The sequence below is a fragment of the Cydia splendana genome, chromosome Z (genome assembly GCF_910591565.1).
Source record: "Cydia splendana chromosome Z, ilCydSple1.2, whole genome shotgun sequence".
Lineage (NCBI taxonomy): Eukaryota > Metazoa > Arthropoda > Insecta > Lepidoptera > Tortricidae > Cydia > Cydia splendana.
In genome coordinates, this window is record NC_085987.1 from 32,515,661 (window position 1) to 32,531,117 (window position 15,457).

At 34.4% G+C, this 15,457-nt stretch overlaps 1 protein-coding gene across 1 annotated transcript in view; it reads left to right on the forward strand.

The window, feature by feature from the left end:
• Positions 1-208: 208 nt before the first annotated feature.
• The window catches only part of LOC134804769 (peptide transporter family 1-like), a 48,881-nt gene continuing 33,632 nt past the window's right edge, over positions 209-15,457 (forward strand). Inside the window, exon 1 of the mRNA XM_063777991.1 lies at positions 209-420. Within this exon, the coding sequence (XP_063634061.1) occupies positions 364-420 (57 nt within the window). The 5' untranslated portion in view covers positions 209-363. The remainder of the gene's footprint in view (positions 421-15,457) is intronic.

Sequence of the window (15,457 nt, forward strand, 5' to 3'; positions counted from 1 at the left end):
TGTAGTTCATAAGACATGCGAGCGAGGATGACGTGTTAGTACAACTGAAAACATTTTTTTACCGTAATACCATGACTAAGCTAGAAATGTACATAGACTGATTGGCTGCCTACGATTTATACCTATAGCTCGGCATGGTGTGGAGTGAACGTGTAATTTGCTTTAAATTTATTGTGCGTATTTATTTTATGTTAAAACATAATTAGATACCGGCATCATTTGCACTACACAATGCAAACATGTACGGTAGTCGTATTATCAGAGTGATCACGTTACTTTATCTAGTTTCATCGTCTGCCGTAGCGAGCTACTTACACAACTTGTAAAATCTAAAAGAAGTAAATTTAATAATTATTATTTCAAATGCAGTCACAGGAAGATGCTGAATTGGAAGCCGATTTGCTGGGAAAAGGAACAAAGGTAATGATAATTTTCCTTCTTAGATAACATGGGAATGAATTGTCCGCAACTATTTCTTTCTTAGCGTCATTGTTTGCTTATCTATATCATTATCAAGGTACTAACTACAGTGGTATCCCTATTTTAGATAGAGTAAGTAAACTAGCTGACTTTTTAATTCGTCGTGGTTAATATATTTACTATAGTAACAGACTTCTAAAACATTGCTTTTAACCCTTTAACCATTTGACATTCCTTTCTAGTCATTCGATTTTGAAACGTAATTCTTAATGTAGAGATGCGTTTTTGTTTTAAGTATGATGGCAAGTATGTTGCCGCTACGGACTAAAGGATTAAATTAACTACTATCAATTTACTCTAGTTTTGGATATCACTTTTACCGTGAGTGAAAACATGGTTGTTGAAGCCATTAGTGACGTAGGCATAGGGTACGCAAGCGATGATTTCTTATTCTTACATATTTAAAATGTTTATTTAACGCCTGTGACCCTTACCGACATGGTAAATGAAAAACTAGAAAACGAAATGCAATATTATTTATGTAGTAGAGACTGCATGCCAACGTGTCGTCGCCAGGCGGCTACGAGCTAGGGTTGCCAGATGGTCGGGATTTGGCGGGATTCTCCCGATTTTTAGCATGTGTTCCCGATTCCCGACAAAGCGAACATTGTCCCGAAAAACAGCTTCACGTTATAAAACAATAATTTCAAGTTCCGAACTGGGCGCCGGCCGCTGTCAGTTCGTAGTTCCAATAATGTAAAATATCGTTGTTTTTAATACAATTAGGTACCTACTTTAATTTGAATGTTTTTTTCCCCGACTTAAGTCCCAAAATCCCGAAAAATTTATATTATTTCCCGATAATAGCGCTTTTCGATCTGGCAACCCTACTACGAGCCACATTAGTCAAATATTATAAATGCCTAGTGGTTATGTCAATTTTAATATATATTATGGAATTCTCCGTTTTTGTCTTGTCCTATACTTAAGTGCAGGTACAATCAAGTGTAATAATATGAGTGCATATAATTTACTCATAAATATGTTCCATAGTTTTTAATACATAAGAGCTATGGGATATATTTTTGAGTATGATGTGTGCACCCATATTTTTACTTGACTGATACTAGAGTGTGCGGAAAGAGAAGAGACGTGGAAATAATGAGGCCCAATTCAAAAGGATTCTCTTACCGAACAGACTCTACTCTAAATATTTTTGATCAAATAAACTAATAACTCTAAAATATATATGTATACCAGGCCTAAGATATGCTTATGAGTTTTACATACTTACGTAACGTAAGTAGGGAAAAAGTTATTTGTTACAATGAGATAATGATATTCATCTCATTCTGTGTATATCTCATAGTGCCCCAACTTATAAGATACGAACAGAAATCCTTATCTTATCTTTACCTCTCTTTTTGTAACCCCTGACTCAAAAAGAGGCGTCTTATATGGTTGACGCCAATGTCTGTCTGTGTGTGTCTCTGTGGCTTCGTAGCTCTCCAACGAGATGGATCGATTTCGACGCGTTTTATTAACGTGAAAGCGAGTTTCCTTTTGGTGTTCTTAATATGTTTTATAGAAATAGGTCCAGCAGTTTTAAGAGTATCAGCTCTTTTCTTTGATTTTTTGGCATTATAACGTAGAGGGTTTTTTTTAATTTAATATTAGGTCATTACCTATGAAATTGGCGTTTTGTTCGGAGAATTTCAACGAAACACGAATTTCCATACAATTAATTTTGCGGATATTTTTTTGATGGCTAATTCAAACCAAACAAAATTTTTCCAGTAATTTTTGACACCTTTAAGGTATGTTTTCAATATCTCCATTTCTTGAAAATTGGTACCATTAGAAAAATATAAGTAATTTTAATACTCGAACCGACAGCACATGAAAAGACCTATTTTCAAGGCTTAATTCTGAACACTTAACAATAAAAAATAACAATTAATTGTATGTAAAATCGTTGTTTATTGAGTGCACTGTAGTTTTATTGTAATTGTGTATGTACTTTTGTAAAAAAAAAAAAACTAGGATCAGACTTATATCTATGAACAAAAACGCCAATTTCATAGGTAAGGACCTAATAGTTGAAAAAACATCATTATTTAATTTTCTCATTTACCCCCCAAAAGTGGCCTCCATGTTTAAAGTTCGTATTGGGGTCACGAATTTACATATACATAAGTGTACCAAAATTCAACTTAATTGGTCCAGTACTTTTGGAGAAAATGGGCTGTGACTAGGGTTGCCAGATGGTCGGGATTTGGCGGGATTCTCCCGATTTTTAGCATGTGTTCCCGATTCCCGACAAAGCGAACATTGTCCCGAAAAACAGCTTCACGTTATAAAACAATAATTTCAAGTTCCGAACTGGGCGCCGGCCGCTGTCAGTTCGTAGTTCCAATAATGTAAAATATCGTTGTTTTTAATACAATTAGGTACCTACTTTAATTTGAATGTTTTTTTCCCCGACTTAAGTCCCAAAATCCCGAAAAATTTATATTATTTCCCGATAATAGCGCTTTTCGATCTGGCAACCCTAGCTGTGACAGACGGACAGACAGACGCACGAGTGATCCTATAAGGGTTCCGTTTTTTTCCTTTTGAGGAACGGAACCCTAAAAATAAGGATCAAAGTCAAATGGCGTTTAAAAGTGTTAATAATTTGTGTCGAAAGATGGCAGTAAATGTACTGACTACATAATTTACTTTGACAATATTCCTCTATTCTAAATTCTCTTTGCTATAACTACTGATAATAGTATTTTATGCAACAGTTTTATAAGAGGGGTCAAAAAATGTGAGTGGCGTGGGTAACAATGTGAGCCGAAGGCGAACATTGTTAATAAATACGCCATGAGCATTTTTTGACTACTTATACAACGTTGCATACATGGCTTTTTCTATGAGTAGCCCAAGTAGCATTGCAAGCTGTATATAAGCTGTATTCAAGTTTATTTGTATACTATAAGCTGTACAGTTAGGCTGTACAAAGGCTGTATAAGCGCTTATACAGCCCTTATAAGTTAAAAAAGGGCCCAAATTATACAGCCTTTCGCGTTATTAGAGCTGTAGAGTAGCTGTATAAGCAATACATAAGCTGCATAATAGCTGCATTACAGCTATATTTCGGTGTAACAGGAAACCTTAACACTACAGATAATCTCTTATAAGTACGATATAAGAATATAAGTTTTAAATGAATTTTAAAAAAGAATTTCAAGAGAATAATAATCATTTAAGAAACTAAAATGTCTTAATCTTGTTCATTCGTAATATAGTAATGGCGACAATAAAGTGTTATAGTGGATGGTAAAAGTAAAAGTACTTAAATATTATACAGGACTTGAGTGGAATATTATATCATTGGTACAAGTGCCGATTATTATTTATAGTGAACCTGTGTATCTTTTCTGGCAAAATATTCACGCGCCTGCAAAATAACAAAGAGAAACCATAAGGAAAATATCAAAAATCGGTAAAGTTAGTGTTTGTTTTTTTTAGCTGGTAATCATAGCACGGCGTTAGTCTGCTAAATAATTGCAAGTATTTCTTTAATTATATTTACAAATACGTTTTTTTTTCGTTGTAAAATGGCGACAATTGTTAAACAGCCTACAGGATAGCTGGAGAGCATTATAATCTTAGTAGCTGTGCTGTGTAATAAATGGAGTGTCTTTTACAGCTTTTGTAATTAAAACAGCTTTATAATAGAATATTTGTATTCGTTTGGCTGTATTTCGGTTCTCCGTACATAAGTTATAATTCTCTTTAGAGATCCGTATAATAAATAAAAAACCCGTACTGTAACTGTCATATATTCCTTTAGTTTTATAATACACTTATTTTCAAAAATCATTATACTACTATACTTATACGAGTGTAAAATTACGCCAAAAGATTGTTATAAGCGACTCTGTCAGTAATACAGAAAAAATTGGCCAAGTGCGAGTCGGGGTCGCACACGAAGGGTTCCGTACCATTATCTATAAAAACGGTCACCCATCCAAGTACTGACCCCGCCCTACGTTGCTTAACTTCGGTCAAAAATCACGTTTGTTGTATGGGAGCCCCACTTAAGTCTTTATTTTATCCTGTTTTTAGTATTTGTTGTTATAGCGGCAACGGAAATACATCATCTGTGAAAATTTCAGCTGTCTAGCTATCACAGATCACGAGATACAGCCTGGTGACAGACGGACGGGCGGACAGACGGACGGACAGCGGAGTCTTAGTAATAGGGTCCCGTTTTACCCTTTGGGTACGGAACCCTAAAAAAGCTGTACAATAGCTGCCATTTATTCGTTTAGTTTTATAATACCCTTACATACAGAACTTATCCAACTACTATTCTTATAGGAGAGTAAAATTACGCCATAAGAAATGGCTTTAAAACGGGGTTGACAGATACATTTGTACAGCTACAAGTGCCAAGTAATACTACAATACAGCCTGTATACAGCTTTTACGATAAAATTAGCTTGTTGTGTTTCACAACACTTAAAGTTTTAAAACGGAGTTGACAGATACTTTTGTACAGCTAAAAGTGCCAAATGTTACTACAATACAGCCTGTATACAGCTTTTACGATAGAATTAGCTTGTAGTGTCTCACAACACTTTTAGTTTTATAGTAGATTTTTTATATTCTGATAAAGCACCCCATGCTTCCGCAGAATCCTTTATAATGATTTTATACAGCTTGAGCTGTATAATGTCTGTAAAATACCTTTTATACAGCTTAAATCTTTTCTGACACTCTTATACGTCCCTGAAATCACTCTAAGTTCTAAATTGGCTGCTATATTGATATTGCCGACACTTCCATGCTACTTGGGAGGCAATATAGTTGATGGTGCTCAGAGCATAAAAAGGTCAACCACGGCGTTGCATGAACAATAGATTTCCTTTGGCAGGATTGGTCCTTAGGACCCAAGGATGGATTTAAGAAGTGGAGCCACCCAGATTTTTGATGCAGGTGGGGGGTGGGGGGGTTTTTAAGCGTCTGCGACGTCTGAGGTTATAATTCTTTGAGTTTTGGTTCTAAGTCAAGTTTAGTATCATTTTCGACTAAATCAAACATAGATTTCATCCAAATCGGTTCAGCGTTTATTGATTTCCCATACAATCCTACACCTTACCTTTCATTTTTAAGGGTATATTTTTGGAATAAAAATTATCCTATGTTCTTCCCCGGGACTTAAACTATCTCTATACCAAATTTTATCTAAATCGGTTCAGCGGTTATTGAATCCCTATACAAATTTCCACCTCCCTTTTTACACCCTTTAGGGATTATTTTTGAGATTAAAAGTATCCTATGTTCTTCCCTGGGACTCAAACCATCTCTATACCAAATTTCAACTAAATTGGTTCAGCAGTTTGAGCGTGAAGAGGAATAAAAATAATGTATATTTTTCATATTTTATGTGTTTTTACTTCGGAATGGTGCCGGAATGATATCATAAATGAATTTGGCATCCCCGATTTATACAAAAACGATACCAAACTTGGCCTAGTAACTAAAATTATATAGATATCAAGATAAAGTTGAGAGCCCCCCCCCCCCCCCCCCCCCTAAAAATTAACATCAAAAATCTCGGTGGCTCCACAGGCCTTGGAAGCACCGCATTCACGCAGCTCGGCCTTCGGCCTCGAGTTTTGGAAGTCGGGGTGGAGGCTCCGGGCCTTCGGCCTTCCGCCGGGGTCGGCCTTCGGCCTCCCGGCCTGAAGCTCGCCCTTCGGGCTCGCTTAACCTACTTGGAAATTTGACTTTGCCCGTGTCCGCCGCCATTTTGAATTTTTCCAAAAAATTTTTTTGATATGGTAGTCTTGGGCCCCCAGGCTCGCCGCATGCCAAATCTCAGCGCGCTCGGACCAACTTGGAAAAATTAAAAAAAAAGTCGGCCATTTTGATTTTTTTTTAATGTAGTTTGTTTTGTCTCGGGGCCCTCTATGATATTTGGTCGAGCACCCCCCACCTATCACGCATCGTTTAAAAGTTGCCATACAAACAAACAACAAGAATATTGACCAGGTTCGAATCCCGGTTATGTATAATAGATTAAAAAAAATTGAATGCCATTATTATTAAATCTAAAATCGAAGCCATGGTTCCTAAGAACAGATTTCGCTATCTCTCATAGTTTCTGACTTCTCCATACTGACCCATTTGGATTGATCACCCTGTATATTTAAAAACAAATCAGGCTGAGAAAATTTACACTCTCAGCAAATGGCCCAGTCACATACAAAACTCAAAAGTTATCAGTCTAACCTTAATTAATCGCCATAGTTATCATTTGAATATAGTCATGTTTTATTATTTTCTTAAAACTGATGAAAAAAGTACCCACTAGTTCAGTTTAAATTGTCAAATTTTAGTAACCCTATAAATAAAGCAATGAGCACATGAGCAGGTAATGCAAGTACCTACTTAATAAAAAAAATTACAAGGAAAGTATAACTAGGTCATCCCACTTAAACACAAAAAAGCAACAATTATAAACTCGAAATTGTACATAGTATGTTGGCGTATCTCTTACATTGAATTCTCTAACAGTCGTATAAATATCCACTAATTGTGGGCGTAACGTACATTTAGCACTCAAAAATCTACTGCAAATAGGCGCAACGGACAAAAAGTTAGCAAATTTCCGATTCAAAAGGGCGTATCGTACACAAAGTTGGGAGTTACGCCAAAATGTCTCACAACATTTTTTTGAATTGGCAGATACGGCAAAATGCGTTGGAAAATTGTGTTAAAGCATTGATTTTTCATAGGGCTTAACGGACCTTTTTTTCAAGTTACTGGGACGTTAAATGTACCATTCGATAGAGAAAAAAATACTGAGTATAACTGCATTCATAACTAATTTTCGGCATTTTGTCCGTTACGCCCTTTGAGCCTACGGTAGTCAATATGTATAATTTTGAGACAATGACTTGGAAATTTGCTTTAGCCAACTGTCAGTGTCAAAGGCAACTGCCTGATTCGGAAAGAAAAATACGACCAACTACAGTGTTGCCACTCTCAATATTATTATTAGGTTCCGATTATGGTAAGTTATTTAATTAGCGTTTTATTTTTGTGTAAAACGCTGTCATTTAGTGATTTAGGCCGGCCGGTACCGCTCCCGCACCCCACTTGTACACCCCGCTCCCTACACACTGCTCCCGATATGTTTAGTTTTTAATACGCTCGTTATTTTTTTGGATGTTTTTATAGTTGAATAGAAAGAAAACTGTGAACTTAATTCAATAAATAAAATGGATAGAGAAATTTTCCAAAGCGAGTAAAAAGGCAATTTCTGAAAATAGTATAGTTACATGGTAATTTTTTTAGATTTTAATTTTGTAGGTATAAAACGGCAATAATATGGCATTCCAATGAAAAAATTAGACTGAGCAATTTTCCGGTCCAAGACACGCCAAAAAAATATATTTTATTAATATTGGTATTTCTGCTGGAATATTTTTTTTGATATTTCATATATTGTTGCAATACGTTACATGAATATGTCCGGTGAAGTAAGTTTGAACGGAGCATTTTTCCGTAAAAAGATATTAACGATTTAAGACTTTAGGTATTTACTTTAATTCTATTATTATTATTCTTTGGAAATTTATACAATACTTTTTATTTATTGATACTTTATCATACTGTAAATCTTTTTCTGGCACAGGAATTACTGCGGGGTCCACTACCTTTATTTCCTACACTACTAGTTTACCGTGTCGTAATGTCTCTAAAACGACACAAGTGCTTTTTTGGGCAATAGACTATAGACTTTTATGGAGTATGTATGCCCTTATATGTTCGTTCGTGACTATGTAAATGACAGATAAAAGTACACGAGTAGAAAAAATAACAAAACGGTGATTACCTGTTTATTTGATCATATGTTTATCTACGGTATTATCCCAAATTTATACAGATTAATGACGTAATTAAATTGTCCAAGTGCCACCCTCTTTCCTAACGTCATGCTCCGTGGAAACCCCACTGTCTGTTTTATGATTTATTGAAACGTAATGCTGATGTGCACAATATGTACTGAATTAGTACATACTTAAAAAAAATGTACCTTAATAGATCGAGAGTACAATTAACTCAATTCGGACTTGCTGTAGAGTATCTCTCCAGCAACCCCAAAATTTAATTAAAGAAAATTCACGTAAATACTTACTTTTTAGCAAATAAGACGCCGAAAAAAAATTGTACTGTGGTTTTTAACGTTAAATGAGTTAGCCATGGCTAGTTAAATTACCTAATTGTCGCCAGGACGCAAGCGCCTCCAGCCGAGTTCTCAAACGTACGAAACTTTGTATTTTTATTAGAGATGCAACGGATAGTTGTTTCGCCGGAGACCGGATACTCGGCATGTCCGTCGACCGAATATTCGGTATCCGGCCGCCGAATATTCGGCCGGCGGAACTATACCTACATTTCGGTTGTGCAGGTGCGCATTGTGCAGATTTTGACCTGTGACCGTTCGCGCGGACTCATTTCTAGGTATGAAATGTGTGCGCGTGCATATCTGTAGAATGTTTAAATTGTTTTAATATAATACCGACTACGATTATGACCGTGACTGTTTCTTAAATCCAATTTTGTTTACTCCGAAATCAAGGGATGTTACTTAAAGGATGACCTCGATATAGAGAGGGAGCGCAGAGCGTTAGCAGTGAGGGGGAACATGTTGGCTCGCAGGTTTGCTAGGTGCAAGGACCGGAAAACCCCTCTTTACGCTTAATCCTATCCATTCGGTAACCCAATCGATTCGGTTACCGTATCATTCGGTAACCCTATCATACTGTTACCTGATTGTAATGGTAAGCTTATTGAAACGGTAACCTTAACCTTTAACCGAGTTAATCTCAAAACCCCATCGCGATAGGGTTTTTGTTAGGGGTTTTTAACAGGTTTTTATTCGGTTATGGTAACCTTTATTATCGGTTGCTTATACGTTTGCAACATCCGTATTTAGTGATGTGCCGTCAGTAGTGTGCCGTCAGTAAAATATTAAAAAAATAGTTGTTTTATTAATTGTTAACTTTCTTAATTTTGTTTTTTTTTACTTTTTTGTTTATTTATTTACTATAATTCATTTATTTCATTAATGTTATTTATTTTATTAAAATTATTTATTTTATTAATGTTATTTATTTTATCAATGATATTCATTTTATTAATGTAATTTATTTTATTAATAATATTCATTTTATTAATGTTATTTATATGATTAATATTATTTATTTATTTTTATTATTTTGTTTATTGTATTTATTGTGTTTATTTCGTTCATTTCGTTCATTTCATTCATTTCATGTATTGTTTAGTATGTGGTTTCAGTGACAGAGTTATTCATACTGCGACCTACGACTTTCTGCATTATATTCAATTAGACTGTTATTCTGAATTAAGTTAACTTTTGTAGTACAATGTATATAATTTGTAAAATAAATTTCACTCCTCTTTTCAATGGTCGGATTGATTTGAATTTTTTTTAGCGTAAAAGTTGTGATTGTGATAGATAGGTAGGTACATTTTTTTTAGGAGCTTTCGAAACGGTGATGATAATTTGATAATGAAGCTACATAAAAAGTAAACTGCGAAATTATAATTATGATGGTTCAATGTATATTCCTTTGCCAATTAAGTATGTATTTTGTTTATTATTCTTATCAGCCTTGAGGTCTTACGTATACTATCTCTTTCACACATACGGAAAGTGAATGAGATAGCAAATTACAGCAGGTAAGAAAAGAGTCCTACGCTTATCACTAAAATCATAAATAAATCATAAATCATTTATTTTTCGTGATAAACTTAGTGTACATACAAAAGTAAAATTAAATGCTTAATTAAATGTTTAATGTTTTATGCTGTTGCCGCTATTACAACAAATACTAAAAACAGAATATTATAAATATATAAGTTGGGCTCCCATACAACAAACGTGATTTCTTTGCTGTTTTTTGCGCAATGGTACAGAACCCTTCCTGCGCGAGTCTGACTCGCACTTGGCCGGTATTTTATTTTTTACATTAAATTAGGCACAGTGAGCCATTGAAGTGTTTCGCTATCCACCATCCGGTCAGATCAGCTCAATTGTACCTGATGATTTAGTTATCACATTAAAAGCAATACGGGTATCGACCAATACAAAGACTATGCGGCAGTAAATTAAAGTAATAAAATTAGGTATAAATTAGACAAGAAACTATTATTATTTACTTCTATCTATACGGCACCCAGACTGCATTTTAATCCAGGAATATTATTAAGAATATAAAATCATGATTACATTTACTTGATTAAGAATGAGATTATTCTTATTAAATTTGTTCACATACGTTTATTATTTCCGATCAAAATTATTGGAATAATTTTGACGGAAATAAAATCAACATGATTTTATTCTTAGGAATTCTTATTCAAATAATGATTTTATTCTTGAATGCCCAACACTGCTTACTAAGTATGTATCTATTTAATTTAATCAAAATTATTTCACCTAGGTACCAATGTTACAGATACTCATTAGATATAATGAATTCTGGTATTAATGAAAAATTTGAAATATTAAAATAAGGTTATCACTGCTATAGATAATATATATATTTTCTGCTCGCTGCATTAAGCAAAACAAGGTAAATTACGACTTTTAGCTGACACAACTCACCGCATCTGAAAACGTTTAAAAGTAGTTGCTTATTATAAAATAAGCCCATAATAACTACATTATGTCATTTGTCAACAATGGTTAAATATCTACCACACTACCACAATCCGCTAACGCATGTATCTTTATCACAAAGTGATTTTTTTAATCACTCTATCTAAAGATAAACTATACCTACCAGTAAAATTACTAGTTAGGTTAAAATATTTCCTTAAATCAGTCTTTACTCTGTAGGTACATACCAAGTTTGAACCCGAAAATAGAAAAATAATATCTAAGTAGCATTAAAAATATAACTAAATAATAGCAGATATTGCTAGGATAGAATGGTGTTTACTTGCAGCAAGCCCTTTTCTAAAAATTCTAAACTAGAATTGCTCCGAAATGAACAAAAACAATAAGAACACACAGGTATAAAGATAAACAAAGGAATGGCCGCGCTGCGGCTGTCGCTCCAAAGTAATACTGTAATCGCTCAATAATGTTTTCAATTTTAGCTTAAGGACTCAAAGTACAATATTGTTTGAATTGACAATAAGCGAAGTTACCGACAAAAAACATGTTTGTGCTGGAGACTTAATAGACCGCCCATGCCAACCACGGTTATTCAATAATAAGTTCAATTTAAGTGTGCGTAAAGATTACAATCGTTTGAACTGGTTCAAAACCTTATTATGAGGTAACTGAATCGACTGGGTTTTTATTTCGGTTACCGGTAACCGAGGTTAACTCGATCTGATACGGTTACCGAATCAAAGTGTTACCTTATCAGACGGTTACCGTTATGGTAGGGGTTTTTATAACCACTTTTAAAATAACCCTATGAAAAACCCCGGTTAAGGTAACCGGTTCCGGTCCCTGGCTAGGTGTAACAAAGATGTTAAGAAGACGTTATTCAAAGCGTTCTGTCAATCGTTCTACACCTGCAGCCTGTGGGCCAGTTACACCCACAGGTCATATAACGCTCTGCGAATACAATACAACAATGTTTTTAGGATACTATTGGGTTACCCACGGTGCTGTAGCGCGTCTGGAATGTTTGCAGGGGAACGTACAGATGATTTTTACGCTATCATACGCAACAGGACAGCGTCGATCATGCGAAGGATAAGTAGCAGTGACAATGGTATCCTAAAGATATTTGCTGTAAAGTTAGATACTCCGTTAGCGAGACATTGGAACAGTCTACATTGTACTGTATCCGTTGACGACTGACGGGGTGTCTAACTTTATATATAATTATAATAATTGATTCTTTATTTTCTTTTATTTATTTTTTTAAATGCCTTGCATACTATGTTACTAACCATAGTTTTGATGTCTTGTAAATATGTAATTACTAACAATTTTTTTTGGATATGTATGTCTGAATTAAATAAATAAATTGAATTGAATTGTTACTATCCGGTATCCGGCCGGATATTAATAATGGCCGGATAGGCCGGATACCGGATAGTGACCGAATATCCGGTGCATCTCTAATTTTTATATACAATGGGATACCAATGTTTTCTTGTCAAACAGGAATGGTGTAGTTGCATTGATCATAAACGTACTTATTTTTAGTCGTACCTACGTGTTTTTTACATGACATTATTAGAACATTGGAACTCTCATCAGAAATCAAGTTCATAACATAAATAAAATGTGTGTATCCCATTGTATATAAAAATACAAAGTTTCGTACATTTGAGAAGTCGGCTGGAGGCGCTTGCGTCCTGGCGACAATTAGGTAATTTAAATAGGCATGGCTAACTCATTCAACGTTAAAAACCGCAGTACAATTTTTTTCGGCGTCTTATTTAAGTGAACTTTCCTTTAATAAAATTTTGGGGTTGCTGGGGAGATGCTCTACAGCAAATCCGAATTGAGTTTATTGTACTCTCGATTTATTGAGGTACAATTTTTTTGAAGTATGTACTAATTCAGTACATATTTTTCATCTCTCCTGTTCGGAAAGTTCACCTTTCATAGGCTGATAACCGGGTGGAAAATTGCATTTCCCACCCTAGGGTGGAAAGTAATTTTTTTTAATTTTACTTCGAACAACGGCTAACAGCCATATATGCCATATTATATTAGCTTCCGCATGACTGAAATTGGCGCCGTTAACATTTTGATTGGAAAAATATCTAAAACCATAGACAATCCGATCTTAAATTGGGATGTGTCTGAAACGGCCTTAATGTATATGTCGTAGGCCGATCGTACGATCAGGCAGATCGTAATGTTCCTGTGTAATGTTTTGACGATAGTCACATCAAACCAATATATAGGTAGGATAGGTTCGTTAGGTTGCTTCAGATGCCCGAAGGGCAAACTGCCCAGAAATAGGAGCCCCGCATAGCGGGGCTCCGTCGACTCAGGGAACGAGTCAAAGATTTTCTTGTTTCACGATATGCCTGATCTTACGAATGAATGAATGTAATGTAATGATAATATTTTAATAAACATTCATTGTCATTTATATTAATTTATTAACAACTATTTATGTTTATTTTATACATTTTAATATTAAATACAAGTATAGTTTGTCAAAGGACTGTCTCATTTCAAACATAGACAGAGAGAATCATACTATCTTTGTCTTACACTAGTACTAGCACCCAAAAAAAGGAGGAGTATAGTTTTGTTTGTTCTTATTTACTGACAATTTGGATTGACCAACTATAGTATAATTTTTATACACAATAATAAATATTTTTGCAGTAGCAACATTTGTATTTTGATAAAATAGAAAAAAAAACTAATTAGGAAAAGGCGGGAATAGGTATGGTACTAAATGAACTGTCGAGACATTACTTGCTCTGGTTCAAAATGGATTTTTCAAGTGATTCGAGTGACTTAAACATAGAATTAACTCCTGAATCTGTTAAAGAAGAAGCAAAAACAGTGGTTGATAATCTTTTACCTGCATCTTTAAAACAAAGATACCTAAAGGCTTACGAGCAGTTCATTAATTGGAGAAGCGTTAAAAAAGTGAAGTCGCTGTCGGAAAACGTATTTTTGGTTTATTTTAGTGAAATGTCTAACTAAAACATTACAATCTTCCACACTTTGGAGCAATTACTCTTTGCTTAAATCAGTGATGAATACAAAGCATCAATAAAAACTTGAAAAACTTCATAAATACTTACCATTTATCAACCTACATTTCTCGTGTTTGACTTTCCTCATAGTCGAAATGAAAAGTAGAGTGTTTAACTCGGGTAAAAGTAACCATCTCACCCTCGAACTATTGGCGCTCTCTCTTCGTTCGAGCGCCAACATATCTCGGGTGAAATGGTTCACTTTCCACCCTTGGTTATAATTCATAATTCATAATTTATTGCATAATAATCATGTGGTACAAGACAGATATTACATTAGGGTAAGTTCACACATGAACCCTGTTAGGGCACAGCAAATGTTTCTTAAAACTAAACTATAACTAGGACGTGCAGTGCAGGCACATATATGTACATAATTTAAAATAAACGCATTTTGATACTTATGTTCAAGGCATAAGAATAAAAGCTATAATATTTATTATTTTATACTTATGAAATTACATTCGTTACCTACCATTGATTTATTATTATTAATTTGTTTTTAAATACACTCCCATAGTATCATTAATAAATTAGCATTAAGAATATTTAATTCAATTCATCATTCATTAATAAATCAGCATTAAATATATTCAATTCATCAATTTATCATTTGTTCAATAATATTATAGGTAAGTATATTCAATTTAAATTATCATTATAAGTTATAATTTATTTAATTATTTAGGTATATTTAATTTAAATTATCAATATAAGTTATTACTATTTAATTATTTATTTAATTTAAGTTATTATTATTTTATTTAGGCAAAGATTCATCATTCAGGTACTCGTCTATGGAATAATAGCATTTATTTAGCAGCAAATTTTTTAGTTCCCTTTTGAACACGTTGTCTTGAATTTCGTTTATAATTTTTTCGGGTAGTTTGTTTGCTACAAGTATGCATCGATAGTAAGGGCCTTTTTTAAACATTTCTAATTTTGTTGGGGGTAGTTGTATTTCAATTTCATAATTTTGCCTTCTTTGCGAGTTAACAACTTTTTTAGTGAAAAGATGGGAATTGTTCCTAACAAAGAGTGCCGCTTCCATAATATATATATAGGGCAGCGTGAGAATGTTTAATGCAGCGAAGTGCGGTCGACAACTGTCTGGTATCTGCGTGTTGGTAAGTATGCGAATACATTTCTTCTGCATCAGGAATAGTTGATTGGCATCAGTGCTGGCCTCCCACAGAATCACACCGTACTGGAGCCTTGCGTGCGCAAAAGCGAAATATGCTGACATCGC